Source organism: Halichoerus grypus, chromosome 7 (assembly GCF_964656455.1).
Source record: "Halichoerus grypus chromosome 7, mHalGry1.hap1.1, whole genome shotgun sequence".
In the NCBI taxonomy this organism is placed as follows: Eukaryota; Metazoa; Chordata; class Mammalia; order Carnivora; family Phocidae; genus Halichoerus; species Halichoerus grypus.
In genome coordinates this window covers 48,306,447-48,330,099 of record NC_135718.1, presented here as the reverse complement: position 1 = coordinate 48,330,099, position 23,653 = coordinate 48,306,447, and the positions used below count along the sequence as shown (strand labels likewise).

The 23,653-nt window shown below is 44.0% G+C and overlaps 1 protein-coding gene across 1 annotated transcript in view; it reads right to left on the bottom strand.

Annotated features, from left to right (window-relative positions):
- POLR3A (RNA polymerase III subunit A) overlaps nucleotides 1-23,653 on the bottom strand; it is a 49,106-nt gene that overhangs the window by 21,990 nt on the left and 3,463 nt on the right. Inside the window, exons 4-16 of the mRNA XM_036089838.2 lie at nucleotides 23,111-23,282; nucleotides 22,709-22,863; nucleotides 16,350-16,589; nucleotides 15,954-16,116; nucleotides 15,638-15,774; nucleotides 14,050-14,153; nucleotides 13,273-13,414; nucleotides 10,739-10,879; nucleotides 5,660-5,729; nucleotides 5,104-5,231; nucleotides 4,865-5,003; nucleotides 3,207-3,371; nucleotides 555-727 (exon numbers count right to left, since the gene is read on the bottom strand). Of these exons, the coding sequence (XP_035945731.1) occupies nucleotides 555-727; nucleotides 3,207-3,371; nucleotides 4,865-5,003; nucleotides 5,104-5,231; nucleotides 5,660-5,729; nucleotides 10,739-10,879; nucleotides 13,273-13,414; nucleotides 14,050-14,153; nucleotides 15,638-15,774; nucleotides 15,954-16,116; nucleotides 16,350-16,589; nucleotides 22,709-22,863; nucleotides 23,111-23,282 (1,929 nt within the window). The remainder of the gene's footprint in view (nucleotides 1-554; nucleotides 728-3,206; nucleotides 3,372-4,864; nucleotides 5,004-5,103; nucleotides 5,232-5,659; nucleotides 5,730-10,738; nucleotides 10,880-13,272; nucleotides 13,415-14,049; nucleotides 14,154-15,637; nucleotides 15,775-15,953; nucleotides 16,117-16,349; nucleotides 16,590-22,708; nucleotides 22,864-23,110; nucleotides 23,283-23,653) is intronic.

Below are 23,653 nucleotides of genomic sequence, written 5' to 3'. Positions count from 1 at the left end.
GACTTTTCTGAATTTTCCCTCTTCTGTGTCCAAGTCTCTTTCGAAGACCATCTTTTGATTTTTATTTTATTTTTTAAAGATTTTATGTTTAAGTAATCTCTACACCCAATGTGGGGCTCAAACCTACAACCCCAAGATCAAGAGTCGCATGCTCTACGGACTGAGCCAGCCAGGGGACCATCAAAGACCATCCATTTAAAGAGCTGTGGTTGCCAGTCTCTGCTGGAGAGATGCTAGAAATAGGGCAGAAGCACAGGAGTACCAGTTACAGCAGGCGCCTAAGTGTAATGCTGGAACAAGAGCAGCCCCATGTGGTCGAGTGAGCGGACAGCCATGTTTGTACTACCTAGGAACATGAAAGCTGCTAGGAATGTAATGGATCTGACTGAAGGCCCCTCATTAAATGAACGAGCACACACCCAAGCAGCACAGAGCTGACCTGGGGCTAAAGCCATGGTGTTGACTTCCCCCTCCCCTCTGCTACCTTCTCTTCCGGCTCGCAGCACAAGCCCACGCGGACCAAGTGGCTAACCCACCCGAAGAGCCAGACGCACCTCCAGAGTCTCCTCAGCGGTGCAGCCAGGCTGCTGCTGCAGCTTGCCTGTGTTCAGGGCTTCGATGTACTCATCACATTTTTTATAGCCAGCGTTCAGCAACTCATACTTGGCCTTCAGCAGTCCTTGACCAGGTGTGACGTCACCAATCCCAATGGAGAATCCACGGTTTGCTGCAGAATAGTTGGCAGGTAGAGCAGAGAGGGCCATGAATGTTCATCAACCTACTACATGGAAACAAGTTTACACCTTCAGAAAACATGTCATGATCCAATTAAATAAAAATGTATCACGGGAGTTCCTAGCAAATTATATAGAAATGACCAAGACTCACTGAATCCTGTCAGAGACCTTACAACCCAGTGGGGAGCAAGTAATGTCCCCAACTAATTATAATATAAAGCAGACTGATATTAAACACTAAAAAGCAGCCGGAGAAAGCCAGCAATAAAAAGTGAGCCATCTGACTTCTTGTTCTAAGATACCATCTTAGAGATCTTTCTGCCCACACCCTCTTGCTTCTTCAGAAATCATTCCAAAGCACAAAAAAACCCCACCATTGAGGGAACTATGCCCCACCAATTACCTAACCTTAACATATGTAGAAATGGGTGAACAAGAGGCACCTGGTTTAGTAGTGTGGGGAAGGGATACCTAAGAGTGGCTGTGGAAATGAGGGCCCACGAGTCTGGAAAGGCTCAGAAACTATACCATCAGCTTCTGCAGATGCTGCAGATAATGTATGTGTTGGACATAAGGAAACCTGGTGGAGTATCAGTATTTTCCTGTGGGAGATGGGAGTTTACTAATGGAATTAGAGAGCTCTGGACGGGGGATACCAGGTGCAAAAAGATGGGAACGACTGAAAAGCAGGGCATGAGGGAAAATATATTCCATGGCTGTGGTCCCTTGGCCCCTTTCCCTGTCCAGCTCCCAGAATCCTGGCAAGCAGGTCTCAACCACTGTGGGGGGGAGACTGAGACTGGAACATATGTCCCTGGAGAAACCAAGCCTCCCTAGAGAAAAGCATTACTGATAGGAATATTTGGCAGTTCCTCAATAAAAATGTTGGCTTGCAGCTCAATCAAGGGACAAGCCCATCAACCAACAGGCTCCATTTCTAATCAGTGTTTGGTGTCTCACTCCTAAAAGTTTGAATGGATAGCCAGGGACCACCAGATATTTGAGGAAAGTCTTCAACATGAAAGAATGAAAACAACAAATGCACAGAAAAATGAAAGTAAGGAGAAAATTCAGGGAGCAAATAAAACTATGAAAAATATTGTGTCTGACAGAGAAGATATATCTGGAGATCAAGAACAGGAAGCCTTAAAAAAAAACAAAACAAAAAAAACCCAAAAAAACTCCTGGAAAGCAAAAAACTACACCTACAAATAAGAATAATGGAAAATATAGTTGGAAGCTAAATAAATGATAGTTAAAATTAAAAAAAAAATCAATAAAACAAATCACTTTAAAAGATAAAAGGAGGGGCGTCTGGGTGGCTCAGATGGTTAAGCGTCTGCCTTCAGCTCAGGTTATGATCCCAGGGTCCTGGGATCGAGCCCCACCTTGGGCTCCCTGCTCAGCAGGGAGTCTGCTTCTCCCTCTCCATTTGCCCCTCCTCCTACTCATGTGTGTGCGCTCTCTCTAGCTCTCTATCTCAAATGAACAAATCTTAAAAAAAAAAAAAAAGGATAAAAGGAATCCAGAAATAAGGAGATGGACAACAGGGAAAAGAAAATAAGGAAATCAGAGAACTGATCTAGAAGCTCTACTTACACAATGAATAGGAATTCCAAAAAGAAAGAACAGAGATAATTAAGGTGAGAAATTACCAATACCAACAACAAAAACCCAAAAACCAAACCAAACCAAACCCGAGAAAATTTCCACAACTGAAGGACACATGGTGGCAGATGAAGAGAGCTCACAGAGCGCCCACCCAGCACAATGAAGAGACCCATTCCAAGGGTGTACCACTGTGAATTTCCAGAACACCAAAAACAGAGAATTCTCAATCTGGAATGAAAAGACAGATACAACAATGTGAAAATAGGAATAGAAATCCACTTTAACAGTAGCTCCAAGGGCTAGAGGAGAGCAGGACCTTCAAAATTCCGAGGAAAGACAGAATTCAATCCAGAGTTCTATACCCAGCCAGAGAATCGATCAAGTGTAGGAGCTGAATAAGAATGCTTTTGGGCATGTAAAAATCTGGACCAGGGCCTGCTCAAAGCCTGAGCAAACAAAGGAAACAGAACAGTGCAAGGAGAGAAGGGGAAGATGAGGGCCTGGCAGAACCCAGGCACGAGGGCCCAGGGGGCTGTGGTCAGAGTGCAGGCACCTGGAAGGAACCTGTGAAGGGCCCTTGGTCTAATGACCCAGTCTGAGGGGCAACAGGGAGCTGCTGCGCACGTGAGACAAGAACTCAAGGGCAAATTCAAATCTGAACCAAACCGGTCAGTACTGAGCTAATTTCATGGAAGTGAAGGCACAAATGATTCAGCCGGGAGTAAGTCTCCTTTCCTGTGCACAGGTATGTGTGTGCTGTGTGGGGGTCGGGGGAGTTAAAGATAAAAGAAGGAAATAGCACAGAGCCCCTAAACCTCAGCAAGTACCGCAATAAAATGAGGATACTGAGATACTCACAGAGGTAGACAGGAGCCAGCCTGGCAAGCCGCGACATCGCATCGGCCGCTTCGTTCTGCCCCCAGTCTCGCAGCAAAATGTAGAATATGTTGTTCTTGGATCCGGACCCCAGAGTTCCCTTGTCCATACTGCCACTCATCAACTCACTGTTCTGGATAGTAACGTCTGCAAGGATAACGATGACTGTGCACTTAAACAATTACTACTTAGCCTCATTCCAAAACGAACATGACGCAGTTGAGAAAATACCTTCCCATATTGAAAATTAAAGCAGAGCAAATAAAAATTCTCTAAAAATGTCTGAGGAGAGGGGCGCCTGGGTGGCTCAGTTGTTAAGTGTCTGCCTTCGGCTCAGGTCGTGATCCCCGGGTTCTGGGATTGAGCCCTACATCGGGCTCCTTGCTCAGCCGGGAGTCTTCTTCTCCCTCTCCCATTCCCCCTGCTTGTGTTCCCTCTCTCGGTGTGTCTCTCTCCGTGTCAAATAAATAAAATCTTAAACAAAAAAGTCTGAGGAGAAAGAAGAGAAATCTAGGGACTTTTGAAAAGCATGAAAAGCCCAGTTAGTTATTTTACAATCCTAACTCTTAAATGTACCACCTGACCCTCATTTTCAACTGTGAACTGAGAATGACAGTGTTGACCAATTGTCATCTTTCTGTCACAGGGATAATTTGAGCATCTGATGAAATCACGTGCAACAAAGTACTCTATAAACTATAAAGCATATTGTTATTCACACAAGAGAATGAAAACTAATGGCACCTGGAAGAGGCTATACCACAAAATGAAATTCACATCTAGGTAAAAACAAAACACAATCTAAAACAAGAAGCCAAAACACCTAGAAGACCAGAGAGTATATTTTCAAAGCAATGGTTATAAACCTGAGAAAAATTGGTGCCCTTCGAAACATTTACTCTTCGTGGCAAAACAGTAGAAGTCTTGACCCTCAGAGACTCTGCAGTTCAGTTCTTCAGTGCAGAGTCCTGGAGAACTATTTCTTGTCACAAGGCCTGGCTAACAAAGCCCATTCAAAGTCAGTGCCATTCACAGTAGTCTGCTGGGGAACTGCTCGTTAGCAGTCTGAGGGGAAGCAAAGGAGCTCGCTCAACAAACCAAACGCTGGCTGAATGGCATTGGTCCGTGGACCATACTTTGGGTTGAACTAGTCTGGATGACTCGGATGGTTTAACATTTAAATCCTCTCATGGTTATACCTGATCTTCATGTCATAAAAAACTCACTGACCAGGAGGCAGTAAAAAAACAGTCCTACTACTTATACTTTTAGACAATGAACACATTTTTGGAAGTAAAATGATAAATTATATGCCTTAAAAAATGAGACCCTTGCTGATGGCAAAAAAAAAAAAAAAAAAAGGGTAGGGGCAGAATAAAAGAAATTGCATGAATTTATAGAAACTAGTCACCTAAAACACATCTGGAGCTCTGGAGAAGAACATTCTAATCACTGGATCACGTACCTACATGATCTCTATTTTTTAGAGAAATGGGGAATCACATCTGAGAGGAGAAACACCAACTACATTTCCCCAAATAAACTTCTGGCCTAAGAGCAACCTCGGATTTGCCTGCTCCGGGAAGGCAGTCACTGGCCACCTGCTTTCCGCCCCCTCCCACCCTGCTGCCTTCACTCACAGGAATCATTGACACAGAGATCTTCTCCTTTGCCGCAGTACTGCTTGCCCTTGGTTCGGAGGTTGGCCCTCACTGGGTTGTCCTCGCTCGGTCTGAGGATGACACTGAAGATCTGCTTTCCCGTCCACAGGGTGACAGGCTGCAGAAGGAAGCCACAGCATCAGTTGGCTGAGCCTGGTCTCGACTGCAGAGTGCTCGCGGGCTAACCTGCCACCAGCACCCCAAGCATCCGCACAAACCTTTAGTATCGTCGGGGGTGGGAGGTGAACTTTAATTTTCTCATCCTTGCCAACCAATATTGAAGCAATGATTTGGCAAGCCTTGGCGCGGTCAAAGAAAGTGTCCTTAAGGGTGAGGAGATAGGCACCTACGAATGTTGGCAATAACACAACACAAAGAAACGGAATGAAACTGTGAGAAAATCACAAGGTTTTGATTTTAAAATGAATCTGGGCTATTACCAAAAGAGTGAATTAAAACATAGAGCTACTTGCTGGCTCTCTCCTCCCACCAGAATCGAAGCTCCACAAGGAGAGGGACTTTGTCTGAGTCACTGCTGTATCTCCAGTGCTTAGAAAAATGTCTAGGGCACCTTAGGAGCTCAACGAATGCTTACTGATTCCAAGCATAACCAACCAACACAAAATCTCTCAAGTCGGTTCACAGTCAACACTTAGTAAACGAACAACAGAATTAAACACAGGAAATTACACAGCTCTTTAAGTTGTGACATGATTCACTGTGAAAGAGAATCCTGGTGTTCCAGTCTCCCTTCAAGTGACTTCACACACACACCTGTCAGAAAATCCTGAATAGCAGCAATTAGTGGTTCTCCGTTCCTTGGTGTTACCAGATTTGCTTTAGTCTGAAGGAAAAACAAACAATACATTAGCCATTCCATCCATACGTTCTTTGGATTGCATGATGCAGGCCAGGAACTGCACCCTAAAGACTCCGAACTGCTGCAAATAAATACAGAATAGCTGGTGAGCGGAAAAAAGAGGCTGAGAAATGGAAGACAGGGGTCCTGATTCCAGCTTTGTCACCAGCTCCTCTTTCCTTTACCTGCAAGAAATGGGCCTCAGATGTTCCTACCAACACTAAAATCAATACTGAGTGAAGTTGTTTTGGATTCCTACAAGAACTCCATATGTGTAAGACTTCACGGTTATTAACAAATGCACTTCTTCAAAGAAAATTCACTTCTTTTTTTTTTTTTTAATTTTTTTTTTTTTTTTAAGATTTTTTTATTTATTTGCGAGAGAGAGAATGAGAGACAGAGAGCATGAGAGGGAGGAGGGTCAGAGGGAGAAGCAGACTCCCTGCCGAGCAGGGAGCCCGATGTGGGACTCGATCCCGGGACTCCAGGATCATGACCTGAGCCGAAGGCAGTCGCCTAACCAACTGAGCCACCCAGGCGCCCAAGAAAATTCACTTCTATGAATGATGGCAGCTCTGTTACCTTTGAGGACAACCAATTCCATACCTCTCCACAATGATGGCAGAACTGCTGAACTTCTCTTGGTCAAGACACTGGGTTCTAACAATAATTAACAACAGGATTTAATTAAAATTTAACGAATGCCTACACTGAGCGAAAGGGGTGCCAGTTGTTCAGGGCATAATTAACAAGTTTAAAGAAGATTCTATGCATCAGAATGTATTTGCTCAATTTTTGCTGTTGTTGAGATGTAACTGACAGATAAATTTGCTCAAATCTTGATGTGGAGATGCTTGTGTTACTTGCAGGTTGTCTGGGCAACCTCACCTGGAGTAAAAGGCCCTTCAAGGGAGAGACCTGCTTCTGCCTTCTTGTTAATGCTGCACGGAACGGTGATCCTCCAGCTAGGGCTGGAAGACAAGTTGTTCATGCCTGCTTTCGAGAATCTCTCTGAGGCGGGACAGGGAGGTGGTCTGGGGGCTGAGCACATGAAGCTGGGATCTGCATATTTTGCAAGTCTCCTGGGTAATTTGGGACTATATTCAGGCTAGAGCCATACCCACTCCACTGAGTCACAATTGCTGAGTCAATACAGTAGATGATAATTTTCTTACATAAAATTGAGGGGATTTGTCCTGATAGTAACTAAAGATTCTTCCATCCCAATATCCTTGGAGCCTATGTTTTATTGTTGTCATTTTTAACCAAGGAAATATGATACAACAAAACGGATCTTCAGTACCAAAGTCAATGCTAAAGTCCAACTGGTTGGCGACAGGCCGTTATCACTAGAAACCAGATACACAGCTGATATCACTGGCAACATCTAAACATTACTTTTTTTTTTTTTTAAAGATTTTTTAATTTATTTATCTGAGAGAGAGAATGGGAGACAGAGAGCATGAGAGGGGGAGGATCAGAGAGAGAAGCAGACTCCCCGCTGAGCAGGGAGCCCGATGTGGGACTCGATCCCGGGACTCCAGGATCATGACCTGAGCCGAAGGCAGTTGCCTAACCAACTGAGCCACCCAGGCGCCCCTAAACATTACTTTTTATTACATAAAATAGTATGTTCTTTATAGAAAAAAAAATCTAAAAATATAAACACAAAAAAGGTGAAAAAATCAAAAATCCAAAAAAACATCTCTGCATGAACTGCCAAACCAAAGAACTGCTATTATAAGATTTTGGTATATAACCCTTCCAACCTCTGTCTAGAAACGCTTTTACAAACATAGAAGCATCTCTTTACCAAACAAAATACGATCATGTCATACATGATTTTACATTTAATACATTTTTTAAATAAAAAATAAATCATAAGTAGCTTTTAGCCAACAGCTATACAAACTATATCATCATTTTTAAGGGCTACACAGGATTTCGTGGTATGAATGTGACATAATTTAATCTTACCAACTTTTTATTGGTGGACATTGTTTCTAACGTTTTATTATTACAAGTAATTTTGGAACTCCGCTTATGTCCTCTGGAGCGCTTACTAGCAAGGAGAGTACAAGGTCAGAAGGAATGATCACTACACCATCTGACTGCGGGAGCATGGAACTCATTCGTGGCCACCCCCCCTGCATCATCTCTCTCGCTGTCCACCAACACCTAACACGGCACTCATCGCAACTGCTACAAATACTGACACTCAGGAGGAAACAGGCTGCCTCTTGTCACGCCAGGTCGGATCATACCACAGGGTCTTTGCACCTGTTGTTCCTCTGCTTGGATTGCTCTTATGCAGACAGTCACGCTGCTCATTCTCCCACTTCTTTCAGAAGCTGGCTCAAGTGTTATCATTTCAACGGCCTTCCCTGACCATCCTCTATGGAACAGAACCCCTCTCATTTTCTTTCCTCCTTGCTGTGTTTTGTTCTTTTCTTCTCAGCACTTATCACCACCTGACCTATTTTATAATTGTTTATTCTTCACTTCTCTCTGTTTGAATAGGGATGAGAACAAGAACTTTGACTTTCTTATTCTGTGCTGTGTTCCTAGAAGAGTACTTGGCACACAGTAGGTGCTCAATAAGCATCAACCAATCATTTTAAAAGGCTGAGGAGTCTGAAGAAATAATTCACAAGAAGACTCCAAATACACCAAGATGGCCACTGAAGGATTCATCCTCAGAGCAAAACAGGGAAAACACCCTCAATTCTCAACAGAAGGTAGATGAACCTTGGTGTCTTTAGCTGGTGAAATTCTGTAAAGCCATTATAATCAATAATTATGAAGACTTAACAAATGGGGGCATTTATTTTTAAGTTTATATTTATTAATTTTTTAAAGGGGGGAGGGGCTGAGGGAAGAAGGAGAAAGAGAGAATCTTAAGCAGGCTCCATGAGGGGCTTGATCTCACAATCCTGAGATCATGACCTGAGCTAAAACCAAGAGTCCGACACTTAACCAACTGAGCCACCCAGGCACCCTTATAATACATTAAGTAGTAAAAAGGAAAACAGAGGCTATCACAAACCATGACCACAACAAGTATCTAAATTCAAGGATAAGGAACAAACAGATAAAAAGAGGTGGAAATAAAGAAAACAGAGAAGTTGTGATATGCAAAATTCTTATTTAAATAACTCCGTTATGCTAGAACATTTGAATAAATAAGAATCAATGTTTTATTTTTATTTATTTATTTTTTATTTTATTTTTTTTAAAGATTTTATTTATTTAAGAGAGAGAATGAGAGAGAGAGAGCACATGAGAGGGGGGAGGGTCAGAGGGAGAAGCAGACTCCCTGCTGAGCAGGGAGCCTGATGTGGGATTCGATCCCGGAACTCCAGGATCATGACCAGGATCATGAGCCGAAGGCAGGAGCTTAACCAACTGAGCCACTCAGGTGCCCAAGAATCAATGTTTTAAAAAATTGAAGACCACAGTGTATTTTAGCCACATGAATTTCTTAGTAGTTAAGTGTGTACACAAAATCTGCACCACATTAAATACTTCACTTTACCAGAAAAACTGTATCAACTTCAGGCATGAAGAACCCAGGCAGGCCAAGAATGCAGCCCCTCCTTCCTGTCCCCACCGAATCCTCCTGTAGTTTAATAGATATGCTTGCGGAACTTAACTGCCTTCACTTTAGAATCATACTAACACCGTAAATTAAAACAGATTAAAAAAACCACCGAATCAGAAACGGTGAGAAGTGTTTTGGAGGTAGGAGCACCGATAGCCACAGACAAAACAGCCCATGATAATACAGAAAACCAGAGTACTGGGAATAAGGAAAACATAACCTCTACAGAATGATTTTGTTTAGTGTGTCCTTTAGACAACAAACGAGCATGTAATATACTGTTGGAAGATTTTTGTTCAGAATGTTCAATAAAATGTATTAGTACTTAAAGATATCTTCATCTACCAAAAAATCCTCTTATGCAGAACGTCTTACACTTTTCCCATGACCCCCAACAGTCAAGATATTGCTATACCCTTATCTTTTTTATTTTTTAAACATGGCTTATTCATATAATACTATTCAGCGATAAAAAACAACAAATTGCAACAAATGTACAATTACAGATGATTTTCAAAAGCATGCTGAGTGACAGAAGAGGTACACAAAAAAAGTATAAATGTATGATTCCACTTACGTGGAGTTTTAGAAAAGACACCAGGGGCACCTGGGTGGCTCAGTCGTTAAGCGTCTGCCTTCGCCTCGGGTCATGATCCCAGGGTCCTGGGATCGAGCCCCACATCGGGCTCCCTGCTCAGCGGGAGGCCTGCTTCTCCCACTCCCACTCCCCCTGCTTGTGTTCCCTCTCTTGCTGTGTCTCTCTCAGTCAAATAAATAAAAAAAAAAAAAAAAAAGAAAAGACACCAGATACACAGCGGGGAAAAAATCAGGACAGTATTGCCTCTGGCAGGTGAGTTATAATGGAAAGGCACAAGAGGAAACTTTGGGGGGTTATAGTAATGCTCTCTGTCTTGACAACAGTTTGATATACACAGCTCTATGCACTTGCCAATGCATAAATAGAATGGTACACTTCACCTTAAAAATGAAAAATAAGAGAAAAAATAAACCATTTAAATCTAACTGTATGCAGACTGAGGTATTTAGGGAGTATACTAAATGTCTGCCACTTACTGTTAAATGCTGCCAGATATAAGATGGAGTATGGATAGATAGAAGGAAGAACAGAGGGACTGATATGTGATAAAGCCTAATAGTAAAACGTAAACTAAAGGATCTAGGGCTACACACCTGTCTTATCTTTTCATAGCTGGTGCTCGAATAGGTACTTTCCCTTAGAGATGCACGTTATAGGCCAGAAGATACTCCCCTCAACTCCCCACCTGTCACAGACACTCCCTTACATATTATAAGGTGCTTTCAAACAGGACCCGCTGCCCTTCCCCTCCTTTCAGGCTGTTCGGGGTGGGGGGGGGGCTGCCACCCTACATACCCCCATCAGAACAAGGGCCTCTGCTTTAGCTTCCTCCGTTTGAGGAAGATGAAGGTTCATCTCATCGCCATCGAAATCTGCGTTGTAGGGCGTACAGACACACTCGTTAAATCTGAAGGTCCGGTGCGGCTTGACCTTGGCCTGTGGAATACATACACACACACACAAAAACACAGACACACACAAAACAAAATAGGAGAGGGACTTAGTCATTTACCCAAAAACCTCATGATTTCAAAACATTAATAAATGGTTTCCTGGAGAACTGGATACTTTAAGAAAATAAATTTCTAGTAAGTTCTGTCAAGTGATAACATGTCACTTGTGGACTCATTCAAGTAGCTTTATGAGATCAAAACAATACAATGAGTTTAACACAAGGCAAATACCAACCTAAGAGCCACAAGAAAGGGCTCCCCTGGCCAATGATGTCATAGTTTGATATCAAACAGATTCATGGCAGAAACTGATTAAAACACACTGACTAAATAAAAACCCATGAGTTTATAATGACACTGAAAAAAGGGAAAGCAAGACCACACACAAAACCCAAACCAACGTAGTTGGAAGAAATTGAACACCAACATTCTCCTCCCCAAACTGATAAAAAAGGAAAAAGAATCAGGCATTTATGCTGCCTTTCCTTCAGGAATTATATTTTTGGGTAATAAATAACCCTAGTTAGTAAGACAAAATTCTTCATTATACAAATGGTGGGTATGAAATGTGAAAGGAATGACAGATTAGAAAATCTCCATTTTGTAGCCCCCATGAAATAATGTTGGCAATAATCATAAATGGAGGAAACCTTTAGAAAAAAGGTCGATAAGAAAACTTTCAAAGGAGGCGCCAGGCTCAAGTATCTGATGCCCTAACCTTCTCAGCATAACTACGAGTGGGGCAGCCAGACAACACATGCCTTCTGAAATAAGATAAGAGGAAGTAGCCAGCACCACCTAGGAGTTACTCTTGCCAGAAGTTGAACATGAATCTGACCCTGCCTTGAGAGCTACTGTCCAGTTTATAGGAATAAAAGAAAGAATGAAGAAACTCTTAATGCCATGAGTATACATACAGAGAACACGGGACATTTCTTCAGGACAAATGACCTGGCTTTTTCAGCAACAGTGAAATTAAAAGGGGGGGGGGCGCCTGGGTGGCTCAGTCGTTAAGCGTCTGCCTTCCGCTCAGGTCATGATCCCAGGGTCCTGGGATTGAGCCCCGCATCAGGCTCTCTGCTCCGCGGGAAGCCTGCTTCTCCCTCTCCCACTCCCCCTGCTTGTGTTCCCTCTCACTCTGTCTCTCTCTCTCTGTCAAATAAATAAATAAAATTAAATTAAAAAAAAAAGAAAAAGGGGAGGCAGTTGTTCTGGATCAAGAGAGACTGAAGACATGTTATCAACCAAATGTCATGTGCAGACTTTACATGCAGATTTGGACAAACTAGCTGCGAAAAGATTGTTGAGATGCTTGGGGAAATGTGAGCATGGACTGGATACCGGACAATACGAAGGAGTGAGTGTTCATTTTGTGTAGTGTGGTATGGCACTGTGGTTATGTGTGTCTTACAGAAGTAAACGGAATACACATGGAGAGAAAACATGGCATCTGGGGCCATCAAAGGAAAAAGGGAGAGAAAACAGGAGTGGCAAAATCTTGAAAATTATTAAAAACAGAGAATGAGAATATAGGAGTTCTTCATAGGATTCTTTCCACTTTTGTATATATTTGAAATTTTTCAAACAAAAACATTTTTATTTTGAGAATGCCCCAAAGCCAAGCAAAAGTTTCTGGAAAAGGAAGGCTTTTGTCCTCTCCCAAATCCCCATAATCATAACCCCCATAATCATAAACTTTCTTTGATATTTCCAGACTTAAGTAAAAAGATTGAGGAAACATGTTCGTGAAGTGAAAAACTAAATCTAGAAAGACACTACCCGAAGAGCCTATTTAAACACTGTTTGCAAATGCTCATGGATTTAAAGGCTTTGGAGAAGGAGAATTTATGAATATTGAGCGAGTTAAAGTTGCATCTAATTTCCATTTTAAATCTCCAGAAAAAGGAACTGCTGCTGTTGCAAAACTAAATCACCGAAGAAAATACGCTTGAAGGTCTTCGCTGGAGGGCCACTGCGACGAAAAATATCCTAAGCATTTTAGTTCCATAGTTAATATGCTAAGTGAAACCTGAAATCTCCTTTCTGCCATATCTATTTTACGTAAGTCTGCGCACACACATATATGTATATATTTTGTTTGCAAGTGGAATCATGTGCCAGTCACTTTCACGCTAGTTTTCAATTAGTTCCTTTCTGTTTCACTGTTGTGTGTGGATTTTATCAATACGAAAAATACTGAAGGGAAGCCTGAAATGTAAAAATTTCACTCAAACTAAAAAGTGAGAGTAGAGAAAAATCAGAAGCCACAAAAATTTGAGATTACTGGCAATTGAATTTTAGGGGTCCGGAATTTTGCACCGCACACCCAGCCAATTCCCACCCAACAGAAGCTAAAAACAGAAACGTCACGCTCACCAGATGCGCCATAATGCTCAGTTTGTGCAGCGATGGCTGCCGGTTGAACAGCACCACATCTCCGTCTATGAGGTGTCTCTCCACGATGTCCCCGTACTTGAGCTCCTGGGCCATCTTTTCCCTATTTCCGTACTTCAAAAACCTAAGTGTATGGTAAGAAACGTGATCTATGAGAGTAAAGCCTCCTCACCAAGTTGCTCCCTCTTCACATCAGGAATCAGTCTCAAAAATGATCACATTGCCCTGAATCGAAGGTGTCTTCACAAGCCCGTCAGTTAAACTATGACACACTGTCAGTATATCTTCATTTCATAAATGTTAAAATATGAAAAGAGTTATGTCTTAGAATCACAGAAATGCAGGAATAAGTCGGCCTCTCCCACAGCACCCTGCTAATATGTTTTTATCTTACGTTTATCCCAGGAGATCAAAAGGCACCAGTGATTAGTGGAAAGCCTGAGTGGGCAAAACAAGGCTGTAAGTACAATAAGTAACCCCACAGAGCCCGTGTGACACAGAAAATGACCGGCTTTCCTAACTCCATGTGTTCTGTCTACCCAGACGCAACAATATATGCTAGGGAACAAATGGACATTTTGTGTATATTCGATGCACAAACATAGCAAATGATGAACCCGTGCTCACTGAAATTTAAACAGTATTTTTCACATGCTAAAATATCACAAACGTTGTATTTTGGACTGTATTCTGTGGCTGAGTATGGCGACCTTGGGCGTGAGAACGTTGTTACATATGGCTAGATTGGGCCAGCATTACCTTTTCATCTGTGTGTGTCTCTGCTGAATGAAATTGGCTCCTGGGTGAACTTCAGGGCCATTTCGAACCAGTTTCCTCAAAAAATTGATGTTTGCTTTGTTCACCTGCACAACCACAATAAAAGACACAAGGATTACCGTCAGGTTTCTGTAAGCTAGCACATTATACTGAGTTGCGTCTCAATCTTTACTTTCCTTGGGTGATTCCAGGAGAAAGAAGGCAGCATGCTGCTGCTTTGGGTCTTGAGTTTAATGACAACAGCGGACCGGCACAGGAGCCCAGGTTCCAATCTGAACTCACCACTGGCAGGGTGAAATGGCCAAGTCCTTTACTGGCCTTTGGTTTCCCTATGAGTGAGATGAGTGGGCTGGACTGAACTGTAGGGACCTTCTGGCACATCCTGTGATCCTAAGAACAGTTGGCAACCTCACTAGCAATGATTTACCAGGGGCTCCTGAGGTTTAAAAACTGTGACTCCAGCACCACTAGGCCGTGCTCTTCATTGTCATGTCCTGCAACCTCTCAGACAACAGTCTTGTGGAACCCCATCTCAGAGAAGGAAACTGAATCAGATACATAAAATATCTAAGACTACTTTATACAAGCTTTACCAAAAGCTTCCACGATCTGGGCTAATTATGAATCTTAAAAGCAAAGCCAAAGCCCATATCCTCCTATTATCAGAACTTACAGTTTTCTATAGCTCAGTTACTATAAATTCCATTTTATACTCATGATGAGTGTGAGTTAAGTGCAAAGTGGTGCAGCCTTTCTGGTTATGCATCAATAGCCTTAAAATATTCAAAGTAGGGGCGCCTGGGTGGCTCAGTTGTTGGGCGTCTGCCTTCGGCTCAGGTCATGATCCTGGGATTCTGGGATCGGGCCCCGCATTGGGCTCCCTGCTCAGCGGGAGGCCTGCTTCTCCCTCTTCCACTCCCCCTGCTTCTGTTCCCTCTCTCGCTGTGTCTCTCTCAGTCAAATAAATAAATAAAATCTTTAAAAAATATATATATATTCAAAGTATTTGACTCAGTGATTATAAAGTCTTAAAAATAATAATCCATCCCAAGGAAATTAACTGGGTGTGGTGCTTATCATTTAGTTACTTTAAAAACATGAGGTAGGGGCGCCTGGGTGGCTCAGTCGTTAAGCGTCTGACTTCGGCTCAGGTCATGATCCCAGGGTCCTGGGATCGAGTCCTGCATCGGGCTCCCTGCTCAGCCAGGAGCCTGCTTCTCCCTCTGCCTGCCGCTCCCCCTGTTGTGCTCCCTCTCCCTCTCAAATAAATACAACCTTAAAAAAAGAAAAATGAGGTAAGATGGAACTAAGAGGTCAAAGACCATACTACTTGGAAAAACCAGTTGCAGCAGCTTATGTCTAACGTATCTGAGCATATACACACACACCAGACACATCTGTGCTTGCACGGTGGCAGATGTTATACGCGGTGGTAGACGTATGAAACCGGAAGATAACACACACACCAAACTGTGGGTTGTGTGCATTACCCGGGATTTTCCAACTCTCTATTGTTTGGAATCTCAAAATAAAAGACAAACACAGAATTGAGTGGCTGAATGGAACTTACCTTCTCAGGAAAAGTAAGAATTTTGGCCACGTGAACGGGCACAGCTACCTCATCGATCCTGAGATTGGGGTCAGGTGAGATGACTGTTCTGCCAGAAAAATCCACTCTCTTTCCTGAGAGATTGCCTCTAAATCGACCTAAATCAACAAAAACACGTCATAGGTCTCCATGGAACAAACGTGTGCTGTTTCGGAATAGTATGACCACAGAGAACTAGGAAAGTCTGTGATTGCCAATTAGATAAGCTGGACATACACTCCAGAAAAAGGTAACAAAGGCAGTAGACTGTCTCCTGCACATTTTGTTGGAAACATACCCTGTTTTCCCTTTAGGCGCTGGACGAAACCTCTGGTCCATTTCTTGGGTGCCATGTTGAGGGGAATGCCTGAGAGCTCGCTGTTAATGTAGAGGGCACACTGTAGTTGCAAGAAATCCCAGTCTTCCATGATCATCTGGGTCTTTGCTCCTGATATCCGATGCTAAAAATGAGCAGAGAATGAGAAAACATGATCCTGGGTCAACCTGACTTTCTTGATGAGAAGTGTTTGCAATAGATAACGCTCCTAAACCTAGCGCTTGGAAGTACTGACTTTTTTTTTTTCATTATGTTATGTTAATCACCATACATTACATCATTAGTTTTTGATGTAGTGTTCCATGATTCATTGTTTGTGCATAACACCCAGTGCTCAACGCAGAACGTTGTACTGACCTTTTTAATGACGTCATTTAGGAAAATGATTTCTGTCAATTTCATCGTCAGATCATCTTCATTGGTGCCAGACTTCAAATCGCTCACGACGGAGGGTCTGATACACAAAGGGGGCACTAAAAGTCGTGTGAGAATCAAATCAGAGGGCTTTCCAGCTTCTGGGTTCATTAGAAGTAGAGGGACATCTTCAGCTGGGATTCGTTTGAATAAATTCAGAACTACTAAGGGATTCAAGTTTTCCTATGGAGAGGAGGGAAAAAGAATGGAGAGACACGTTAACTTTCCACAGTTTGGGCAAGGGTTTACTTCTCCATGCTCTCTACCCCATTCACCACTTAACTCAGAGTTAACTATATGCGCTGACAGAAATTTCTGTTGATAACATGCTACGGTGGCAGAGCCCTAAACACATACATGCCTTTTATTCCAATTATTTAAGCCAGTAATTCCACTCCTAATTATTCCAAAGGGAATGACTTTAGAAACCAACACAAAGATTCAGCTACAGGGATGTTCCCTAAAGCTGTTAACAGTGAAGAGTTGGAAATAGCCTGATAGGTTGTGGCTAGATAAAATCATAGTATATCCATACATAAGCAACCATGAAGCCATAAAAAAAAAAGACACTACAGAAATGTAGCTATTGCCATGAAAGCTGTTCATAAAATATTGGTAAATGAAAGAAGCGTGTGTACGTTATGATCTCATTTCAGGGGAAAATGTACATCTGTACAGAAAAGAGGAAATGGATGTTTAGCAAGCTGTTAATAGTACTGTCTGCAGGTGAGTGGAATTATAATTTTTTTGCTTCTTTGTTTACATTTAAATTTTCTGCAGTGGGGCGCCAAGATGGCTCAGTCAGTTAGGCGTCTGCCTTCGGCTCAGGTCATGATTCCAGGGTCCTGGGATTGAGTCCTGCATCAGGCTCCCTGCTAAATTGACCTAAATCGACCCTGCTCAGCAGGGAGCCTGCTTCTCCCTCTCCCTCCCGCTCCCCCTGCTTGTGTGCTCTCTGTCAAATAAATAAATAAAATCTTGGGGCGCCTGGGTGGCTCAGTTGGTTAAGCGACTGCCTTCAGCTCAGGTCATGATCCTGGAGTCCCAGGATCGAGTCCCGCATCGGGCTCCCTGCTCAGCAGGGAGTCTGCTTCTCCCTCTGACCCTCCCCCCTCTCATGCTCTCTATCTCATTCTCTCTCAAATAAATAAATAAAATCTTAAAAAATAAATAAAATCTTAAAAAAAAAAGCATTAAAAAATAAATTTTCTGCAGTGAACTTACATCGCCTTTGTATTTTTTTTTGAAGATTTTATTTATTTGAGAGAGAGACAGCACACGAGCAGGGTGAGGGGCAGAGGGAGAAGCAGACTCCCCGCTGAGCAGGGAGACCGATACGGGACTCGATCCAGGGACTCCAGGATCATGACCCGAGCCGAAGACAGATGCCCAACTGACTGAGTCACCCAGGCGCCTGCCTTCCTATTTTTTTTTTAAAGATTTTATTTTTCATTTATTTGAGAGAGAGTGAGAGCATGAGCGGCGGGAGGGGAGAGGGAGAAGGAGACTCCCCGCTGAGCAGGAGGCCGGAAGAGGGGCTCCTTTCCAGGACCCTGGGATCATAACCTGAGTTGAAGGCAGACACTTAACTGACTGAGCCACCCAGGCGCCCTATATTGCCTTTGTATCAACTTCATTTTATAGAAGTGCTATGCTATAACAACTTCCTCATAAGAACTACATGCATGATCAGAGAAACTCAAAGATCAAAGGTAAGAATGGTCAGCTTGTGTCTTGTTGCTGAAAATTACATTTTCTTGGGATTAAATACTGTGTGACAAAGAATATGTGTTACAAGCAGAACTTGCTATGCGTAACTTAATGAGACAGGGAACAAAGTTAAGAAGAAATGTCTGAAAATCCACTGCCCTTAGGACACTGTCACAAGAGGATATTTCTGTGGGCCCGCCCTGGAGAAGGCAGTGGACTTGGGGAGAAAGAAGGAATCCTGCCTGAAGTTTTGCAGTCCGGGTCCCTGCCCGCAGAATTCCCTTCCTCAGCTTCCCTGCCTCCCAGCAACGTGCACCTCACGGCCACCTGAGGCAGTCGGAGAATATCTAACTAAGAGTTCTAGGAACAGGATGAAGGCCAGATGTCCCTTGCAGTACCAGGGTCAGTGCTAGACAAAAACATCACGGAACTGAAGGCTGTTGCAGGAGGGCAGGAGGACTGACAAGAGTCTGGAGACCAGTTCCTGGCCAGAGCCGTTACTCCAGAATGACATAACACTTGCCTCCCAAAGGGCACAGGGAAGAGAGCCCTGATTTATTGTTATGTACTAGGAAATGGAAGTCAGGGACCACTGGAGAGACAGAAAGAAGGGCTGTTGGGTCCAAGGCACAATATCTAAACAGCCAGGGCTCCCTGGTGGAGCGTGGACTGCCCTAGGTGGCACAGAGAAGCTTGGCCTGCCACTCAATCTGCTGGGGTTGCTATGGAAGGCATTTCTACCTGGTGGGGAGGCAATACTGATGCTATCTATGGAAAGACTCTTTTCCCCGCCCCCCCCTTTTTTTAAAACAGCTCCACCCCCAGTGTGGAGCCCAATGCAGGGCTTGAACTCAAGACCCTGAGATTGAGACCTGAGCTGAGATCAGGAGTCGGACACCCAACCGACTGAGCCACCCAGGCGCCCCTCTATGGAGAGACTCTTATCTGCAGGTCCACCAACTCCTGGATTTGCATTAAAACAGGGAGTGGATATACACTAGTCTTCTGGAGATAGAGTCCAGAGTTTTTGTTTAATTCCTAAAGAGGTCTGTGACCCAGAAAAGGTCAAGAACCACTGCTCTAAGGTTTCCTCTAACTCAAGGATGCTATGCTGCCCATAAAGGCACGTGAGGTTCCACACTCCTGGAAATTAAACGGGTAGGTAAGCATGTCAGGATGTGGACCATCCTGAGTTTAATGAGCTTCAGGGCAATACACCCACCTGTCTGCACGACACCCCTCTCCACAAAAGGTAAAAGGGACTCATTGATGCTTTGTTCACTTAGGTGACTAAGGGGCCCTCTCTGAGGAAGGGCCATTCGGAATCAGGCAATGGTGAATTCCTGTTTCGCCCCCTCCCTCCTTTCACAGCTGGTGTAAGAACCAGGATGAGTTGATGGTCTCTGACAACTTTGGAGGCCCTGCCACTGCTCCAAGCACTGTAAAGTCCTCAAACAGGACCTCAGAAAAACGGATCTTGTTACAGAGCACACTTAAGGAGAAACCAACAGAAACACAAGATGGAACACAGGTGTTACATGAGGCACAGACAATGGACATGCGGTTGAGAAAAGGGTGAGATCAAAGGGTGGGAAGAGCAGAGGCTGCAGGGAAGAAGCTAAGGCAAGGGGGCGTCTGGTGAGGAGGGGGAGGGAGCAGAGTCAGTAAGCCAAAGGGACACTGAGTCCCAGCATACACGTGGGGAGGGGAGGAAGCCTCACCTGTCTTTACCATGACTGTCATTACTTATTTTCTTTATAATTTTGTTGTAAATTAAATCATACAGTTGCACTAGAAAAGTTTGTTTTCATTTGTTAATTTTTAAAGGTTACTTAAGTAATCTCTACACCCAACATGGGGCTCGAGCTCACGACCCCAAGATCAAGAATCCCACACTCTTCTAAGCCAGCCAGGCACTCCTGTCATTATTAAAGCTTTTTTTTTTTTAAGAGAGGGAAAGAGCGAGAATCTTAAGCAGGCTCCAAGCCCAGTGTAGAGCCTGACACGGGGCTTGATCTCACAACCCTGACATCATGACCTGAGCCAAAATCCAGAGTCAGACGCTTAACTGACCGAGCCACCCAGGCACCCCCATCCTGTCATTAGTATCACGATAATGTCAGTAGCAGTGCTAGGTACAGCAACTGGGTAATATGCTCTACGCGCTTGCTCTGCACCAGGCACTGTGCTAAGCACTTTACCTGGAATTCATCTCTTAATCCTTACAACAGCCTTAAAGCAGATACTCCTGTAATCCCTGTTGATACCTGAGGAAACTCAAGTCCAGGTTGGGTCACGTGTCTAAAGTCACAGAACAAATAAGCAGCAGAAATGGGCTCTAATCTCCCATCTGACCCCAAAGTCAAAGCTCCTCACTACCCTAAACCACCTCTAGGGTGTCAATCTGGGCAGAGTGGGGTGGGGTACACAGGGTGGTGGTGGCATTGGGGCATGACCTGAGCGCCAAGCTGGACGCTCTAGACTAGTGACTTAAACGGGAGGGGGTTACCTGTAGATCCGAGTCATTCAGGAGACTCTGCCCGAACAAGATGCCTCCCAGGCCCTACGGGAGTACTGCGCTACTGTCGAGAGTGTGTGGAGCAGAGACAGTGGCTGCCGGTCCCGGGCAGGGAGCTGGCCGTGGTTAAGTAGTGGTGTGGTGCCAGGGAGGCTGATCCAGGAGCAGCAGAGGGCATGCAGGGGGACGGCAAGTAAGGCTGCCCCCAAGAAAGCCCAGACACCCCTCAACCTCACAGACTGAGGCTGCTCCCCAGGCTTCTGACCGCTTTCTGCACAGTCGCGAGCCTGCAAAGTGCCTCTCTCACAGCTGTACAAGGGCAAGGTCATCTTCTTTAGCTCACACCCTCACTTCCTCTGCAGTAGCTTCGTCCTAACTGCCTTGAAGACACTTCTGCTTGAATCAATCGCTGACACCGTCTCCCCATTTCCAGGATCACTTTCATTTTCCAGAGGCCTGTGCACATGCTCACTCCCCTCTGACGGCTCCCTCTCCCACACATCTCCCTGGTGGTTGGTCATCAACTGCTGCCCTTCTTACCGCACACAGTGACTCTGGTCTCTGGCTCCTTTATTGCCACCTAGGCTCAGGGTCTGTTTTCCTTGCAACCCGCCCCCCCCATCAAGACAGAACTTACATATATTAAATTGTACAAATCCTAAAGAGATTGACACATTTTTACACATATACACCACACACACTAGTGTTCAGATCAAAATATAGAATATTTTCATCTGTCCATAAAAGGATCCTGATACTTCTTTTCAGTCAGTACCAAGCCCTCACCCCAGGGGTAACTGCTCTCCTCACATCTGTCAGCAAAGATCAGTCAGGCCTGTTCTTCCTTGGCTCCACATTCCCAGAGCAGGCTGCACTCTACACTAAGCTCTCACTTGTCTGGTCTCCAACACTCTAGTTCCCTTGGCTACAGTCTTCTGGATCATCTCAGGCAAGGCTGTCTCAAGCGCTACTGAAGATTACACAGGAGGCAATCCATGTGAAGAGCTCGGACAGTGCCCATCCCTAACAGCAGTTGCTGAAGGCAGGGTGCTTTTATTAGCACTTGCTGGTCTTTCAGAGCCTCAGCTTCAGAATCAGCCTAGACACTGTCGCCTGGACATGCTGAGCTCACTGCCCTTGACTCTGTAAACCTGACTCACCCAGATCCCACCACATCTTTCCTCAGTCTTCCCTAACCAAGTCCAAAGTGACATCTTCCTCTCGATTTCCCACTGAGCTTCCTGTCTCTGCCACTCGTATGATGGTCAACACTCTGCCCTAGGATATCAGTTATCTTTTCATAGACTAACTGCTTGTGACACATCTAAACTGTGGGACCAGTGACAGCAGACCCACCATCTTGCAGTTCCTGATGCTCCCATAAGTCTGATAGAACTTGGTACTCAGGAACCATTCAACTCATTTGTTAGTCTCGTATACTACCAATTCTAGACTGTACTGTGGGAATTAAATACTAATCGAAATCAGAGCAAGGCAGAATAGGATACCTCATAAAATCCTACTAGTTAAGTCTGTGCTAAGTAAAGTAACGGGAGTTACCTACAATTTCTTAAATCTCAGTACCCATATGAGAAACAGCATCTCTCAATTTATGACCTATATAGCCCCAATCTCTTACGATAAAACACGTTACCTGTACGATTAAAAATGCGTGCGTTAGGGGCGCCTGGGTGGCTCAGTCGGTTAAGCGGCTGCCTTCGCCTCAGGTCATGATCCCAGTGTCCTGGGATCGAGCCCCGCATCAGGCTCCCTGCTCAGCAGAGAGCCTGCTTCTCCCTTTCCCTCTGCCTGCCGCTCTACCTACCTGTGCTATCTGTCAAATAAATAAATTAAAAAAAAAATCTTAAAAAAAAAAAAAACATTAGTTATAAGGCCAGTCTACATTAAACATTGTGTAACATAAGCACTTGTCATGAAGTATTCCTAGAGATCTAACTTAATCGGACTTCTCACCTTGAAAGAGGTGTTCATCAGAGAGAGGGAGGGGGTGAGAATGGGTGTGTGTGATGCAGGGGGAGGCAGGCAGAGGGCAGACATGCGTTTTCAGGCTCACCTGTGCCCTTCCCAACAGTGGTTCTACTTCTTTGTTATGCTCGATGGCTGTTTCAAAAGACTGAAGGAAATTTGATACGATAGGATCCACCACTTTTTTGTTGGTCTTGTACTTCTCATGAATTATTTTCAGTAATCCGCATTTCTTTACGGTACCTGTTAGGAGTGAATTTATTTACCAAGATTGGACTAATGAGGTACTTGGGTCAGGCTGCCCTGAGATTGTAGTATGGTTAATGAGGTCGCTGAAAATGCATTTGCCAACAGGGCATCAGTTGCTAGGCTCTAAAGCCTTATTTGCAAGAAAAAAACCTGACTTCCCAACACTGCATGAAACTAATAAGCTAAATGGACCAAAGTGAATGCAAAGGGCTTTACTAAGCCTTTTACGCGTCCTGCTCACCATTAAAAGCGCCACAGTAATGGCAGATGTTCTTCTTTCGGCACTTATCAGAGATTTTCTTCTTCAGTCCACGTTTCTGGAGGTAGGTCAGGCCGGGCCTCTTCAGATAATCCAGAAACTGCTTCTTCTCCTCCTGGGACAGCATGATGTGGCAGCAGGTTTTACAGATCATCTTTTAAAAATTAAAACAGATAAAAGGATGAGAGATGAAAAAGCCTTTTAAAAATGTCACCCCTACCTAAAAAAAAAAAGTCACCCCTACCCCTACCTCTTGCCCAGGACATGGAAACTGAGCGACATGCCCAGAGATACGCACAGAGAGGTGGCTGATGCTCACCAGAATGCTAGCTGTAGTCATAGCTGGCTGGTAGGATTTTTGCTAATTGATTTTTTAACTTTGTGCTGTTTTGTACTGCTGGATTTACTGTTATTTTTCATAGCGTCTACCTACCACCTACTCAAGAAAAATCAAAGAATAAAGAATCCTTACACAGTTTAACTTACTGCAAGATGCAATATTACGTGTGTAATGTAAAAATTCTC